Genomic DNA, 18,214 nt, shown 5'->3' with positions numbered 1-18,214 from the left:
CACTCGCAATCGCACTCACTCGCAATCGCACTCACTCGCAATCGCACTCACTCGCAATCGCACTCACTCGCAATCGCACTCACTCGCAATCGCACTCACTCGCAATCGCACTCACTCGCAATCGCACTCACTCGCAATCGCACTCACTCGCAATCGCACTCACTCGCAATCGCACTCACTCGCAATCGCTCGCAATCGCAATCGCACTCACTCGCAATCGCACTCACTCGCAATCGCACTCACACCACACTCACTCACTCACACCACACTCACTCACTCACACCACACTCACTCACTCACACCACACTCACTCACTCACACCACACTCACTCACACACACCACACTCACTCACACACACCACACTCACTCACACACACCACACTCACTCACACACCACACTCACTCACACACCACACTCACTCACACACCACACTCACACACACACCACACTCACACACCACACACACACTCACATTCACAGACATCTTATGGTCTCTGCATATTCTTGGAAGGCGAAATCGACAAATCTATCTGGAAATTGCGCACAAATTATTTCTTGATGAGATGCTATTCATCTCCCATTACATCTCATTGTCTCCACTGGAGATGACAATTAGATTATGGATGCTGTAGAAGTACCTTGTCTGGAAACAGTGTTTCCATTGTCTCTCAAATATCATCACCAACAATTTAATAATAATGCAGCAACAGCCCTTATAGAGGAATTACTAACTCCTGGAGAGGTGAAGGTGGATTGGAGTGGCCATTGTGGTGCCTCTGTCAAAACGGGGATAGTACAGACATGGCAACTAGAGGATTCCTGTGCTATTTTGGAATTGAGCGAAAAAAAGTACCTGTACCAAAGTAACTTATTGATTCACGCAGGGAATATTTTGTCTGACCACCCGTCTCAATTATTTTGAGAAAATAACATCTGAAGCATGGAAAGGTTACACCGCAGAAGGAAGTTATTCAGGCCACTTTGTCTGTGCTGGCTGAAATAATAACTGTCCAGCTTAATCCAAATGCCCAGCTTTTGGTCTGTAGCACTGTAGGTTATGGTAATTGAAATGCATTTCCAAGTATTTTTAAATGCAGTGTGGGTATCTCCCTCGACTCTTCAACTGGCAGACAATGGAAGGCCCAAGCACAGCACCAGAGTTTGCAAGATGGTCTCAGGTCTGCCAAAAAGAACCAGAGCATGTCAGAAAAAATACAACTTGTGTACCCATCAATTAAATGCTTATTACCCAGAGAAAATATCCACTTTTCTGTCTCAACACCAGTTTAACCATACTGAGATTGTCATGCCACCAAACATTCACAGTAGAGGGAGATAGTGGATACATGGGTCGAGTATCATCTGACATAATCTTTTAGGCCCGCCACTACTTCAAGGTAGTTGTGAAAGGGAGCTTTGGTATGTGGGTTTTGAAAACATGGAGAGGAATCCTGGAAACAACCAGTTTCAAAATCGTTCTCCTACAACATCCTGTACTGATCAATTACTAAACATACTGGACCTCACCAATGTCATTTTTGAGGCATGTTGATTTTCAATGTTTTCCACCGTTAAAAGTATACTTGTACTATCATATAATCTGAAGAGAAAGTGTTCAGATGTAGAAGCCTAATTAAAAAAGATGCAAAAGAATTCTGCACTGCAAAAGTACGAGACTGAATGACTGAGAGCCTCTCTGTAGGGTCACTGTTGGTAATCTATGATCAGTCAGCCTTCAAAATGGACATGTAAATAAGGTGCAGTAGCCACTTTTTTGTGGTCCACCAGTTTGAACTCCCCATACAAATTTAGTCCTTGTTGTCATAATTCAAAAGCAAATTCAATTTCTACGATAATATTTTAACTCTCCTCTTTTAGGGAGACTAGCCAGAACAAACACATCACCCATGCAGATATTATTTCTGAAGGAGTTAATGGACTGGGATCACCTGCACTCTGTGCTATCAGTGATCTGTATTTTGAATGCAGCAGTAGCAGCTTATTGGAGTGGCTGGGTTAGTGTGGAAGATTAGCCTAACATACAGTAAAACTCTCCCCGTGTTTGTGTGGGTTTCGCCCCCACAATCCAAAAAGATGTGCAGTGTAGGTGGATTGGCCACTCTAAATTGTCCCTTAATTGGGAAAAAATGAATTGAGTATTCTTAAAACAAAAACATGTAAAACATTCAGGTAAGTAAGAATTATTTCTACTTTGTATTAAAATGATTTGTTTATTGTTTATTGCTATTATTACTTTGTTAATACTTTCTTCTTAGGTGGTGGAGCAGGGTATGTTTGTGAAGCATTGCAAAGTGGAAGTGTACCTAACAGAATTAAAGTTGTGTGAAAATGGTAACATGAACACTGTCATAACAAGGCGATTTAGCAAAGCTGACATCATAGGTAAGTGAATGTTCTCAACAATGTTTAACCTCTTGTTACTCTTTCTCCTTTTCCTGAAGTCATAGATCATAGAACATTACAGCGCAGTACAGGCCCTTTGGCCCTCGATGTTGCGCCGACCTGTGAAACCACTCTAAAGCCCATCTACACTATTCCCTTATCGTCCATATGTCTATCCAATGACCATTTGAATGCCCTTAGTGTTGGCGAGTCCACTACTGTTGCAGGCAGGGCATTCCACGCCCTTACTGCTCTCTGAGTAAAGAACCTACCTCTGACATCTGTCTTATATCTATCTCCCCTCAATTTAAAGCTATGTCCCCTCGTGCTAGACACCACCATCCGAGGAAAAAGGGTCTCACTGTCCACCCTATCCAATCCTCTGATCATCTTGTATGCCTCAATTAAGTCACCTCTTAACCTTCTCTCGAACAAAAACAGCCTCAAGTCCCTCAGCCTTTCCTCATAAGATCGTCCCTCCATACCAGGCAACATTCTGGTAAATCTCCTCTGCACCTTTTCCAATGCTTCCACATCCTTCCTATAATGCGGCGACCAGAATTGCACGCAATACTCCAAATGCGGCCGCACCAGAGTTTTGTATAGCTGCAACATTAGCTCATGGCTCCGAAACTCAATCCCTCTACCAATAAAAGCTAACACACTGTACGCCTTCTTAACAACCCTCTCAACCTGAGTGACAACTTTCAGGGATCTATGTACATGGACACCGAGATCTCTCTGTTCATCCACTGCCAAGAATCTTACCATTAGCCCGGTACTCTGTCTTCCTGTTATTCCTTCCAAAATGAATCACCTCACGCTTTTCTGCATTAAACTCCATTTGCCACCTCTCAGCCCAGCGCTGCAGCTTATCTATGTCCCTCTGTAACTTGTAACATCCTTCCGCACTGTCCACAACTCAACCGACTTTAGTGTCATCTGCAAATTTACTCACCCATCCTGCTACGCCCTCCTCCAGGTCATTTATAAAAATGACAAACAGCAGTGGCCCCAAAACAGATCCTTGTGGTACACCACTAGTAACTGGACTCTAGTCTGAACACCTCCCATCAACCACCACCTTTTGTCTTCTTCCAGCTAGCCAATTTCTGATCCAAACTGCTAAGTCTCCCTGAATCCCGTGCTTCCGTATTTTCTGCAGTAGCCTACCGTGGGGAACCTTATCAAACGCTTTACTGAAATCCATATACACCACATCAATTGCTTTACCCTCATCCACCTGTTTGGTCACCTTCTCAAACATAAGGTTTGTGAGGCACGACCTACCCTTCACAAAACCGTGTTGATTATGTCGAATCAAATTATTCCTTTCCAGATGATTATACATCCTATCTCCTTATAAACCTTTCCAAGATTTTGCCCACAACAGAAGTAAGGCTCACTGGTCTATAGTTACCGGGGTTGTCTCTACTCCCCTTCTTGAACAAGGGGACAACATTTGCTATCCTCCAGTCTTCTGGCACTATTCCTGTAGACAAAGATAACGTAAAGATCAAAGCCAAAGGCTCAGCAATCTCCTCCCTAGCTTCCCAGAGAATCCTAGGATAAATCCCATCTGGCCCAGGGGACTTATCTATTTTCACACTTTCCAGAATTGTTAACACCTCCTTATGAACCTCAAGCACTTCTAGTCTAGTAGCCTGAATCTCAGTATTCTCCTCGACAACATTGTCTTTTTCCTGTGCGAATACTGACAAAAAATATTCATTTAGCACCTCCTATCTGCTCGGACTCCAAGCACAACTTCCCACTACTGTCCTTGACTGGCCCTATTACCCTAGTCATTCTTTTATTCCTGACATATCTATAGAAAGCTTTAGGGTTATCCTTGATCCTACCTGCCGAAGACTTTTCATGTCCCCTCCTGGCTCTTCTTAGCTCTCTCTTTAGGTCCTTCCTAGCTAACTTGTAACTCTCGAGCACCCTAACTGAACCTTCATGTCTCATCTTTACATAAGCCTCCTTCTTCCTCTTGACAAGTGTTTCGACTGCTTTAGTAAACCATGGTTCCCTTGCTCGACCACTTCCTCCCTGCCTGACAGGTACATACTTATCAAGGACCTGCAGTAGCTGTTCCTTGAACAAGCTCCACATTTCCATTGTGCCCATCCCCTGCAGTTTTCCTCTCCATCCGATGCATCCTAAGTCTTGCCTCATCGCATCATAATTGCCTTTCCCCCAGATATAACTCTTGCCCTGCGGTATATACCTGTCCCTTTCCATCACTAAAGTAAACGTAATCAAATTGTGGTCACTATCACCAAAGTGCTCCCCTACCTCCACATCTAACACCTGTCCTGGTTCATTACCCAGTACCAAATCCAATACGGCCTCGCCTCTCGTTGGCCTATCTACATACTGTGTCAGGAAACCCTCCTGCACACATTGGACAAAAACGGACCCATCTAAAGTACTCGAACTGTTTCCAGTCAATATTTGGAAAGTTAAAGTCCCCCATAACAACTACCCTGTTGCTTTCGCTCCTATCCAGAATCATCTTTGCAATCCTTTCCTCTACATCTCTGGAACTTTTCGGAGGCCTATAGAAAACCCGTAACAGGGTGACCTCTCCTTTCCTGTTTCTAACCTCAGCCCGTACTACCTCAGTAGACGAGTCCTCATCAAACGTCCTTTCTGCCACTGTAATACTGTCCTTGACTAACAATGCCACCCCTCCCCCTCTTTTACCACCTTCCCTGAGCTTACTGAAATATCTAAACCCCGGCACCTTCAACAACCATTCCTGTCCCTGCTCTATCCATGTCTCCGAAATGGCCACAACATCGAAGTCCCAGGTACCAACCCATGCCGTAAGTTCACCCACCTTATTCCGGATGCTCCTGGCATTGAAGAAGACACTTTAAACCACCTTCCTGCCTGTACACTGCTGCAACTTTGAAACCTTACTCATGACCTCACTACTCTCAACCTCCTGTATACTGGAACTACAATTCAGGTTCCCAAGCCCCTGCTGAACTAGTTTAAACTCCCGAAGAGCATTAGCAAATTTCCCCCCCAGGATATTGGTACCCCTCTGCTCCAGGTGTAGACCATCCCGTTTGTAGAGGTCCCACCGACCCCAGAATGAGCCCCAATTATCCAGAAATCTGAAACCCTCCCTCCTGCATCATCCCTGTAGCCACGTGTTCAACTCCTCTCTTTCCCTATTCATCGTCTCGCTATCACATGGCACAGGTAACAACCCAGAGATAATAACTCTGTTTGTCCTAGATCTAAGTTTCCACCCTAGCTCCCTGAATTCCTGCCTTACATCCCTATCCCTTTTCTTACCTATGTCGTTGGTACCTATGTGGACCACGACTTGGGGCTGCTCCCCCTCCCCCTTAAGGATCCCCAAAACACGATCCAAGACATCATGGTTTTCTGTCGGAGGCATTTCTGTGGATGTCTTCGTGCAGTTCACGCAAGTGTCCTTTCATCGCACCACCATAGATGTGGTTTAGGCTGCTTGATCACCTTGGGCATATTGACGAAACCCAGCATCCATTAACTTGCCTTTCAAGTGGGGATTGTTCTCTATTGATCAGGAGTGGAAGTGCAGGCCGATTATATTGTTTCTCTCTTCCTGGAATGGTTGTAGAGCTCCTGGTGTTATCCCAGCAGAAAAGGGTCAGCTGAGGACAAACTGGAAATAAAACCTTGTCTGTGTGGTTTGACCAACTTATAAAGGAGAGCTTTTCTTTTCCATATAAGAAATAGGAGGAAGAATAGACCATGCAGCTCTTCGAGCCTGCTTCACCACTCAGTACAATTATGGCCGATGATCTGCCTCAGCACTACTTTCTTGTCCACTCCCATATTGCTTGATTCCTTGAGAGACCAACATCTGTCTCTCTTGACTTTAAATATATTCAACAATGGAGCACTCTCAAACCTGGAAAATTCCAAAGCTTCAAACCCTTTGAGTGAAGAGGGTTCTCCTCACCTTGGTCTTAAATGATCAGCCCTTTCATTTGATACTGGGTTCTAGATTCCCAGCTAGGGAATGATTTGCCTTTCCCCATGTTCTAGATTACCAGCTAGGGAAACCATCTCTCTGTACCCTGTCGGATCTCTTCCGAATCTTGTCTGTTTCAATGAGGTCACCTCTCATTTTTTAGATTCCAGAGAGCCCAGGTGCAATTCACTCAACCTTGCATCATAAAACAATCCTCGCATCCTGCCTCATTCCACAAACTAAATTTAAAATAATTTTATTCGTGAGTTAATTCCACAACATATTGTTCAAGAAATTGTCACAAAAGATTAAAAGATATGATTAAAGTCACCTACAATTGTTGCATTGCCTTTGTTACAAGCGACAGTTATTTCTTAATGCTCTGTTCATCAGTGCATATCAGTGTTTTCTGACTTTTTAAATTCCTAATTCACATACTGACACTACTTCCTAACCTTCTCAGGCAAGCTCCTTTATTACTAATACCCTTATTTTATACTTGACTATGAGGGATACCCATCCTCCTTTTCTATTCTGTCTTTTCAAAATGTTGTGTCCCCTGGAATATTTACTTCCCAACCCTGATCACTTTGTGACCATGTCCCTAATGACAATGATGTGGAGATGCCGGCGTTGGACTGGGGTGAGCACAGTACGAAGTCTTACAACACCAGGTTAAAGTCCAACAGGTTTGTTTCGATGTCACTAGCTTTCGGAGCGCTGAGGAAGGAGCAGCGCTCCGAAAGCTAGTGACATCGAAACAAACCTGTTGGACTTTAACCTGGTGTTGTAAGACTTCCTAATGACAATGAAAGCTAAACCAATTGGATTAAGAATCTTTAATTTTTTTTTTTACTACGGAGCTTTTCACTGTTATTCTATTGCTGTTCTGTCTTGGCCTGTCCCACCCTACTTGTTTTTAACTGAATTGCTACTCTTTTCTATTGTCTTTACTTTTCTCTTTAGATTTCTAAATCTACCCTCACTGGAACCCTGCCCCTCATCCTAAAGGTTAAGTTATCCTAATTATATGATTCACCATGACACTGATCCCAATCTGGTTTAAGTGGAGCCCATTCCAACAGAACCGTTTCCTTTTACCCTCATGAACCAAAACCCCTTTCTCCCACACTAGTGTTGAATACACCTTTTGCTTTTAGATAGTCAAATTTATCTGCTATAAATAATCATTTTCTAATCTACTTTAACCTCATTACCAGATCTTAAAAATATGAAGCAGAATCACAATAGAAGGCACCTATTCACCATGGAGGATCTCATTAAGAATTGCTCTGGTCATTGCTTGGAGCACAGGAATGCTTGGCAACATTCTGTTGGGTTTCCCATAACTTCTGCATGATTTAATCCTGATTCTTCATTTCATACTCATTTTGAGTATTTGAACTTCTGAATAAGAGCATCTTCCACAGTGGCAACACCTCAAGCAAAGTCACAATACTGATGTTTAATGCAGAGTTTCTGATTCAATATTGCGTCAAACGAATCTGTGGAAGGTCATGTTCTCGGTGTAACTTTGATGGTTGTGGCATGAGCACAAGAAACATTAGTGCTGTTCCAATTATCAGTAAAATTTAAATGACTATGAATGCAGAACGTCTTAAATGCTTGAAGTATGCATATTCAACTTGACTAATGAATACAGTTGAAAATGTCTAATCCAATCTAGAATGAAAAGTTAAAAAACGTATTTTGAAAGCCCTTAATGCATGTTTCAATTTTCTCCTAAATTTGTGTCTTTTATTCCCATTGTCTCCCATTTAATGTCCCCCCACTCCAACAACCAGCCCGAAGCAATGTCTCTCAGTGGGATATGGTTTCCATGAATCCTGAATGTTATAATGTCATAGAAGTACATGTTCAAATCTGAGCTTTGACTACGTTTTCATCTTGGGGAGGATCACAACTAAATCTTATTGTGTCTTCACCTGCCACTCTTGTATGTGGAATTACAAATGGAATCTTGGATAATAATTGTAAGGGGTAACTTTCTATCTTTTCCACCATTGCCACTCTATGATTCCTGAAATCGTATTATTCTCAACAACTTACTCCACACCAACCAGAGTTGGAATCTGGAGCCTTCCTGGCCCATGTAGCTCAGTGCGCCATGCTTTAATGGGCGATATGGTACCACAATGGTGAGCACTGTTGCTTCACAGCGCTAGTGTCCCCGGTTCAATTCGCGGCTTGGGTCACTGTCTGTGCGGAGTCTGCACGTTCTCCTCGTGTCTGCATGGGTTTCCTCGGGTGCTGTGGTTTCCTCCCACAGTCCTGAAAGACGTGTTGTTAGGTGATTTGGACATTCTGAATTCTCCCTCAGTGTACTCGAACAGGTGCCGTAGTGTGGCGACTAGGGGCTTTTCACAGTAACTTCATTGCCGTGTTAATGTTTGGGACAATAAAGATTATTATTATCATCTGTTTAGCTCCTGGAGAGTTGCAAGTTTTTGTCAACTGAATCTTGCATGTTGCAAATAATCATGACAATCCTGTTGCCAAAACAGGATTGCATAGTTATGTGACATTGTATGAATGTGTTTCTGGGTAATCACTTGATATAAGACTCAACATATATTTAGATGCAAAGTACTTCTTTGGTTCAAAGTTAGTTTACGAAAATAAAGCTATTGTATGCATGCAATGCCTGAAAGAGGCAGTTTTGACATTTGTTCTTTCTAAGAGTCTTGTGATAATACGTCTAGTGAATTTTGATGTGCAATCCAGCAATATTTTGGTTTTAACACTGTTAGATGGAAGCAATAATGTTGACATCAGTAACTTCTCCATGGCACTTCCTTGGTGACATCAAGACTCAAAGGGTTGGGTGGTACAAGGGTTAATATTCTGTCTTTTTTGACTGGGACCTGGGCTTGAATTTAGTCCAGTCATATGGGATAAAGTAATTTCTCATTTGATAATCTCAACCCAGACCATAGTGCAAATACAGACTACAATTACTGGTGGTTGCGATGCACTTGTGTCACAACAATGTCTGGTGTAGGGAGTTTTAAAATAAGTCTTTATTCCAGTTTTCAGTTTTTACAGAACAAAATAAAAGGAAGCCATAGGTAATAATGTACAATAGGTACAACACAACATGAGACAATACAAGAATTGGAGCAAATAAGACTGAATGAATCAGGAACAAAATCCCCAACATATTCCCTTCACGGATACAAGACCCACCTGCACTCGAACAGGATACAGGCAACATCACATACCTATAGTGTACCCATAGCTGCAAAGCAAAATGACAGAAGGAAGAAAACAATATCCCAAGAACCCCAGAACTAAAGGGGAAATCGACTAACAGTCACAGCACAGATTACACTCTTGCCCAGGCCAGAACAGGCAGCCGTGATGTAACTACAGGATGTCGAGCAGAGGACTGGACACCAACAAGCCTCAAATCTCAGCCCAGGGTCTCCCATAGAAAAAAAAAAGGACCCATCCATCCAAGGAGCAGCAGGATACTGACCACTGGTCCTTGAGCCAAACTTGGCCTAACCTGGCACTGGAACACGTAGAAACCCAGGAGAACTAAGCCCCATGGATTAACATCACACCCAGCAGTTGACGAGGCAGACCCGTATCAGGAGAAACAACTGACTCTTCCCGAAAGGGGAGCCATGCAAGTCCTAGTTCTCAATAGGATAACACCCTCTGCCTGGGTCTCAAAAAGGAAAGGCGCTGAACAAAAATAAGAGACTTAACTCTCACTGGGAGGACCTTCTTTGAACATAGCGAGAACAGAACTAATCCGACCAAAACCTCCCCTCCACCCCCCTCATCCAGCTTCTGCTCTGCTCATCCTCCCATCTAGGATACATTAGGCTAAAGAGACAATGCACAAATCCCAAACTCAACATTCAGCTGAACATGATATCAAGTTATTAAATCAGGATAACCAACAGTGCAGGATGTCACACCCAAATTATTCACTTTCCAGCAAGCAAATATCTTTTCTTTTTAAAAATAAAATTTAGAGTACCGAATTCATTTTTTCCAATTAAGGGGCAATTTAGCATGGCCAATCCACCTAGCGTGCACATCTTTTGGGTTATGGGGGCGAAACCCACACAAACACGGGGAGAATATGCAAACTCCACACGGACAATGACCCAGAGCCGGGATCGAACTTGGGACCTCGGCGCCGTGAGGGAACAGGGCTAACCCACTGTGCCACCGTGCTGCCTGCAAGCAAATATCTTGACAACATCAACAGACATCAAAATTATCAGGGAGCAAAGTCCAGGATAACAATTGAAATGTGAGGCTATTATCAGGATAAAGACACCTCCCCAGCACACAAAGAAAGTAGAATCCTGGATAAAGCAGGATCAAAAACGTTAAGTAGCCTGCAGGATCTTCCATGGATTTCAACGATCAAAGCATGAAACCATGTTGCCGTCTCACCCGAACCTAGGTGGCCCACAACCTCGGCTCCAGCAGAGGGAGCTCAACCATTTTCCACTCCTGACCGACATCATGAACAGGACAACAGAGGACCAGGGGTCAGGAGACCAATTCCACTGTTAGGAAAGAGTTAATGTTCCCTAATACTTAATTTAGAAAATGGGGTTTTAATTGTTTAATAGATTGCACCAAAATATAAAGGTGGCACTGTTTTGTGTTGGAGAAGTGATTACTGAACACAAACTTGATGTCGAAGAAGTCACAAGTTGGCTACAATTAGGTAGCTGTTTGCTCTCTCTGCAACAAGAGCTTCCTTGTGTGCCTCTAATGCCTCCATAAAACCACCTTGCAACTCTTGCAATTGGGCTTCGATAACTTGCACTGCAGATTCGAGACCTTCAATTTGATAAATATCGTTGTAAGCAGCCATCATCCGTCAGTATACACAGCATCGTTAGGGCAGGATTCCTCCCAAAAGTAGCTGCGCCACTGAAGACAAGGCTCCACCCCAACTCCTTCCAACTGCCAAGCATCAACAAGGATTTCATGAAAATCGCTTATTGTCACAAGTAGGCTTCAAATGAAGTTACTGTGAAAAGGCCCCAGTCACCACATTACGGCGCCTGTTCGGGGAGGCTGGTATGGGAATTGAACCGTACTGCTGGCCTGCCTTGATCTGCTTTCAAAGCCAGCGATTTAGCCCTGTGCTAAACAGCCCCTAAGCATTTAAGCATTTTGACTTGATTCAATAGTGCTAAAACACTGACTGGCAAATCTCGGAACATAGTAAGAACTATGTAAGCCAAGAAGAAATAAAAGAAATGTGCACACGGATTTTTAAAAGTTAAAAGATGAGCAGAGCCAGAGCTCACGAAAACACAGCCGCTCCTGCTCTCGCATCACGTGACCCCTGGTGGGCGAAGTTTTAAAAACTTTGACTGCAAAAGGGATGTTCGTCTGAAGTTGTCTTTAAGCCAGCTCATTAAGGCAGAAGGACTCTGACTCAATGTATGGTCGATTAAATGTGCTGGCCATTTTTATTCACAAAGATCTGTTAGCGAAAGGAAATCATTAAATGAAACCAATGTTTCTCTCCACAGGTGCTACCTGACCTGTAAAATGTTTCCAACATTTTCTCTTCTAATTCCATTAATTGAAGCACTTTTTAATGTGTGGGTTGTCTTTAGCCTTTATTGAATCCAATTCATCCTCTTCTAAATCATTTACCTTTTGTTATTTTTTCATCATTCATGCACCCTTTGTTCTTGGAACGTTGTCTGACGACCTTAGTGCAAAAGTATAGGAATGTGTATGAATCACCTGATGAACTATGAACATTTAAAGGATTACTGTCTCTCAACAAATTCCTTTTTCTGGATTGAAACTGTACAAATTGTATGTCTTTTAAAAAAAATTTAGTGTACCCAATTTTCTTTTCCAATTAAGAGACAATTTAGCGGGCCAATCCACCTACTCTGCACATCTTTGGGTTGTATGGGTTGCGACCCACGCAGAAATGGGGAGAATGTCCAAACTCCACATGGACAGTGACCCAGGGCTGGGATCGAACCCGGGTCTTCGGCGCCGTGAGGTGGCAATGCTAACTACTGCACCACCGTGCTGCCCGTAAAAATTGTATGTCAAGCTTGAACATCATTCAGTTTGAGGAAGCCGCCTATATGCCATTTTCTGAAATAAATATTCACCGAGGTACATAACTAAAGACTGATCATATGTATTTCATTCCACTGATTAACAAAACTGATTGCTTTGGTCAAACTTTGGAAATATTCTCTGTACTTGTGTCTGGAAAGAGGTTCCTTATTGTTTTTGTTTTAAATCTCAGATGCAATTGAAAAGGAGATGCGGAAATTGTTTAGTATCCCAGATGAAAAAGAAATTAGATTGTGGAATAAGTACATGAGCAACACATTCGAACCCCTGAATAAGCCTGATAGCACGATACAAGATGCGGGACTATATCAAGGGCAGGTATAGTAGTTTAAAATCTGGTATTCTCTCTTTATATTTACAATTGAAGGTGAAGTGGCGAGTATAAAGGTTTGGTGCTGCCTGAAACCTGTAGCAATTTTAAATTTCAAATCTAATTTTTTAAAGCGAGTTTAGCCATCTTAGTGACAATAAATCCTGTAAGTCTTGCATGGTGCATGCACTAACTTTTCATAAGCTGTACTCACAAGGCTGTCACAATCTTTGATGCTGTTGTGGCTAAGTCAAGAATTCCATAAAATATTAGACTGTCAATCACTAGGTGGCTCTGTGAAGCAAGTCTGAGGTCTCTCCCAATTTGGTCACAGACTTGCATACATAAACACATTTGTCATTGGACTGAACAGCCACGTGTAACTTGTTGATATACATTCTACACAGATCTATCTGCTTTTTGTATGGCTGCTAAAATGGCCACACAACAACAATTACTGTGTTTATTTCCTTAGTTTTAGTGTCTTTCTTTTGGAAGACATTTTACTTACAGTTTTTTCCAGTTCCTTCCTTAGAGTCTCAGTTCAGTGTTCATCAATTGAGAAAGTAATTGGAGCAAAGCACAGACACTTCTACAACTGCCAACATCCTTGGCTGCACACTGAGGTCATTCATGATGACTTTTTTTTACTTCCCAGAGGTGAACTACTTCTCTTAACTTGGGCTGACTCATGTTGCAGCAATGCCAAGAAGTGAGTGAACTTTATCACTGGTTGGCAGATATTGAAGTGCCAAATGGGGGCTTGAATCTGTGACTACCAAGTGCCTCAAATTTAAGATACGTTTCCTTGTATTTAAATTAGTCCATGACCTCTCCCCTACTTATTCTTAACCTTCAACCTCACAACCTGCCCTCCCCCTCCTAGACTTGCTGTTCTTTTGGCGTCTTGTGCATTCTTCTTTCTCTCTGCCTCAGCATTGATAACTACTTAATCGCCTCCACCTCCTTTTTGATGCCATTTCTTAAAAAACTCACCTCCTTTACCAAGCTTTTGATTAACCCACCTAGTTTCCCTTAGTCCATTTTCTTTGCATCTCGGGGAAATGCATCGTAATTTTTTTTACATTATGTAAATGCAAGTTGAAGGAAGAAATGGTCATGCCAGCAAAAAAAAAAAAAGCCTTGAAGCATAATTCTCAACTGGCAGTAAATGATTATGATTCATGGGTCATGATTATGATTTATTAATCTCTGGTTTCTCTTAGCATATGAACTATCATTTATTCACTGAGGGAAGGGGTAACACAGGAACAAGAGTAGACCATTCAGCCCCTCGAGCTTTGAAACCATTTCTTTTTAATCATCGTTTTTGTTTACTCTGGTCACAAGTTCAAATCATACCATGGTGGAAGCTACTTGATTGTTGTAAAATCCAAGCTGGTTTATTCCTTGTAAATTAAAAACCGTAATTATATTTCTAAACTGAAGCACAAGAATTTATCTCCAGGAACCTGCTTCAGTAGGTGCATGATGATTAAGTATAGAGAGTGCTCAATGAATTTCGGATCATTTGAATTTGTGGAAAGACTAAACCTAATCTCCAAATATGAGCCAATTGGCCCAAGTAGATTGCAGTTTATCAGTAAACAAACCACTTACAATAGTTAGGGCTATCTGAAACTAATACTAACAAAGTAAGTTTCTATTAAAAGTTTAGTCATATGATCACATTAGTCATGAAGAACTACCAGTTTTAAATAAGCAAAATATTTGTTGTGTCAAAAATTGCAAATGTCAAATTCCTTTTTAAAAATTGCTTTAATCAGTTCCATATGCACAGGCTATAGGCCCTGACAACATTCTGGCAGCAGTACTGAAGACTTGTGCTCCAGAACCAGCTTGTGAACCTGGCCAAAATATTCCAGTACAGCTGCAACAAAGTGGCGATTTGCCCAAGTATGTCCTGTTCACAAAAAGCAGGATGAATCCAATCTGGCAAAATACCACCCCACCAGCTACTCTCAAACATCAACAATGTGATGGAATCTGTAATGGATGGTGCTATCAATGGCTTTTAGACAGCAATAATCTGCTCACATGCTCAAGAACAAAACAAAGAACAAAGAAATGTACAGCACAGGAACAGGCCCTTCGGCCCTCCAAGCCCGTGCCGACCATGCTGCCCGACTAAACTACAATCTTCTACACTTCCTGGGTCTGTATCCTTCTATTCCCATCCTATTCATGTATTTGTCAAGATGCCCCTTAAATGTCACTATCGTCCCTGCTTCCACCACCTCCTCCGGTAGCGAGTTCCAGGCACCCATTACCCTCTGCGTAAAAAACTTGCCTCGTACATCTACTCTAAACCTTGCCCCTCTCACTTTAAACCTATGCCCCCTAGTAATTGACCCCTCTACCCTGGGGAAAAGCCTCTGACTATCCACTCTGTCTATGCCCCTCATAATTTTGTATACCTCTATCAGGTCTCCCCTCAACCTCCTTCGTTCCAGTGAGAACAAACCGAGTTTATTCAACCGCTCCTCATAGCTAATGCCCTCCATACCAGGCAACATTCTGGTAAATCTCTTCTGCACCCTCTCTAAAGCCTCCACATCCTTCTGGTAGTGTGGCGACCAGAATTGAACACTATACTCCAAGTGTGGCCTAACTAAGGTTCTATACAGCTGCAACATGACTTGCCAATTCTTATACTCAATGCCCCGGCCAATGAAGGCAAGCATGCCGTATGCCTTCTTGACTACCTTCTCCACCTGTGTTGCCCCTTTCAATGACCTGTGGACCTGTACTCCTAGATCTCTTTGACTTTCAATACTCTTGAGGGTTCTACCATTCACTGTATATTCCCTACCTGCATTAGACCTTCCAAAATGCATTAACTCACATTTGTCCGGATTAAACTCCATCTGCCATCTCTCCGCCCAAGTCTCCAAACAATCTAAATCCTGCTGTATCCTCCGACAGTCCTCATCGCTATCCGCAATTCCACCAACCTTTGTGTCGTCTGCAAACTTACTAATCAGTTTGGGTTCCGAAAGGGCCATTCAGCTCCTGATCTCAATACAGCCTTGGTCGAAACATACGTGAAAGAGCTGAACACCAGAGGTGAGAGTGACTTCCCTTGACATCTAGGCAGCATTTGACTGAGTGTGGCATCAAGGTGCCATAACAAAACAGGAGTCGGTGTGAATCAGGGGGAAAACTCTTTGCTGGTTGAAGTCATACCTAGCACAAGGAAAATGGTGTGGTTGTTGGAGGCCAATCATCTGAGTCCCAGGCTATCACTGCAGGAGTTTCTCGGGTCTTAGGCTCAACCATCATCAGCTTCTTCATCAATCACCTTCCCTCCATCATGAGGTCAGAAATGGAGATGTTTGCTAATGATTGCACAATGTTCAGCATCATTCACAACTCTTAAGTGCTGAATCAGCCCAAGTTTATATGCAGCAAGACCTGGACAACATTCAGGATGGCAAGTAACAAAGGCGCCATAAATGCCAGGCAATTATCATTTTCAACAGGACAGAATCTAGTCATCTCCCCTTGATATTCAGTGGCTTTACAATCACTCAATCCCCCACTATCAACATGCTAGGGATTACGATTGGCTAGAAATTGAGTTGGACCGGCCATATAAATAACTATGACCAGAAGCACAGGAGAGACTGGGAATTCTGTGTTAGTAATTCGCTTCCATACTCCTGAAAACCTGTTCAACATCACCATGGCACAAGTCAGAAACGTAATGAAGCACTCTCCACTTGCCTGGATGAGTGCAGATGTAACGACACTCGAGAGGCACAACACCATCCAGGTTAAAGGAGTTTGCTTGACTGACACCTCATCCACCACCGTAAACATTTACTCCCTCCACCACCAACACACACTGACAGCCGTGTGTATGATCTACAAGATGCACTGCACCAGGTTCGATTCTGACGTCGGGTGACTGTGGAGTTTGCATGTTCTCCCTGCATCTGTGTGGGTTTCCACTGGGTGCTCCTGTTTCCTCCCACTGTCCAAAGATGTGCAGGTTAGGTGAATTGGCCATGCTAAATTGCCCATAAATTAGGTAGGGATATGGTGGGGTTACGGGGCTCGGAGTGGGGGATTTGGCCTAGGTAGGGTGCTCTATCGCAGCACGGGCCGGTGCAGATCTGATGGGCCGGATGACCTCCTGCACTGTAGGGGTTCTATGATTCTATAAATTCACTAAGACTCCCTCAACAGCAACAGCCAAGGGCAGCAGATGCATGGAAATACTAGCGTCTGCAAGTTCCACTCCATGCCGCACAACTATATCGCTGTTCCTTCAGTATCACATAGTTCCGTAACAGCACTGTGGGTGTACCTACACCACATAGATTAGAGTGGCACACACCACTACCATCTTCTCAAGGGCAAGTAGGGATGGGCAACAAATGCTGGCCCAGGCGACAAAGCCCACATCCTGTGAAAGAATCTTTAAAAACAGTGAAAAGTTGATCATGGGCATAGAAGGCCCTAACATGGGTACTGATTCTTCAATGATGTAGACAATTTCAACAAACAGTGGATGATGTCGTAAATACTCAAAATAATTAAGAGTTTGGAGTTGTCACATTTAATCAACTTCCCTAATATTGACTGGAACCAACTTAGTGCAAATGGTTTGGATGGAGCAGATTTTGTACAAGAAGGATTCCTGACTCAATATGTAGATAGGCCGACTAGGGGGAAGGCCATTTTGGATTTGGTGCTCGGCAACAAACCAGGCCAGGTGTCAGATGTCTCGGTGGGAGAGCATTTTGGGGACAGTGACCACATCTTGACCATTACCATAGTCATGGAGGGGGATAGGAACACACAGTATGGGAAGGTATTTAATTTGGGGAGGGGAAATTATACTGCTATTAGATAGGAGCTGAGAAGCATAAAGTGGGAACAATTGATCTTGGGGAAATGCACAACAGTAATGTGGGGATTGTTTAAGAAGCACTTGCTCGAGTGTTGAATAGTTTTGTCCCACTGAGACGAGGAAGGAATGGTAAGGTGAAGGTGCCTTGGATGACAAGAAAAGTGGAGCTTCTAGTCAAGAAGGAGAAGGAAGCTTACATAAGGTTGAGGAAGCAAGGATCTGACTCAGCTCTAGAGGGTTGCAAGGTAGCCAGGAAGGAACTCAAAAATGGACTGAGGAAAGCTAGAAGGGGGCATGAAAAAGCCCTGGCAGGAAGGATTAGGGAAAACCCCAAGGCGTTCTACGCTTATGTGAGAAATAAGAGGATGATCAGAGTGAGAGTAGGGCCGATCAGGGATAGTGGAGGGAACTTGTGCCTAGAGTCTGAGGAGATGGGGGAGGCCCTAAATGAATACTTTGCTTCAGTATTAACTAGAGAGAGGGACCTTGTTGCCCATGAGAACAGTGTGAACCAGGTTAATAGACTC

General features: G+C 43.0%; 1 protein-coding gene across 13 annotated transcripts in view; it reads left to right on the top strand.

Annotated features, from left to right (window-relative positions):
• Window positions 1-18,214, top strand: part of LOC140396417 (ubiquitin carboxyl-terminal hydrolase 15-like) — a 231,410-nt gene that overhangs the window by 63,245 nt on the left and 149,951 nt on the right. For 10 of the 13 annotated variants that reach the window (XM_072485038.1, XM_072485025.1, XM_072485026.1 and 7 more), the window contains 2 exons: window positions 2,279-2,405; window positions 12,671-12,816. In XM_072485038.1, the coding sequence (XP_072341139.1) occupies window positions 2,279-2,405; window positions 12,671-12,816 (273 nt within the window). Of the gene's footprint in view, window positions 1-2,278; window positions 2,406-12,670; window positions 12,817-13,331; window positions 13,521-18,214 lie in introns of those variants that run through there. The other 3 variants (XM_072485037.1, XM_072485030.1, XM_072485032.1) reach the window with 3 other exon arrangements.

Source organism: Scyliorhinus torazame, chromosome 19 (assembly GCF_047496885.1).
Source record: "Scyliorhinus torazame isolate Kashiwa2021f chromosome 19, sScyTor2.1, whole genome shotgun sequence".
Classification (NCBI taxonomy): domain Eukaryota; kingdom Metazoa; phylum Chordata; class Chondrichthyes; order Carcharhiniformes; family Scyliorhinidae; genus Scyliorhinus; species Scyliorhinus torazame.
This window is presented reverse-complemented; position numbering and strand designations above follow the sequence as displayed.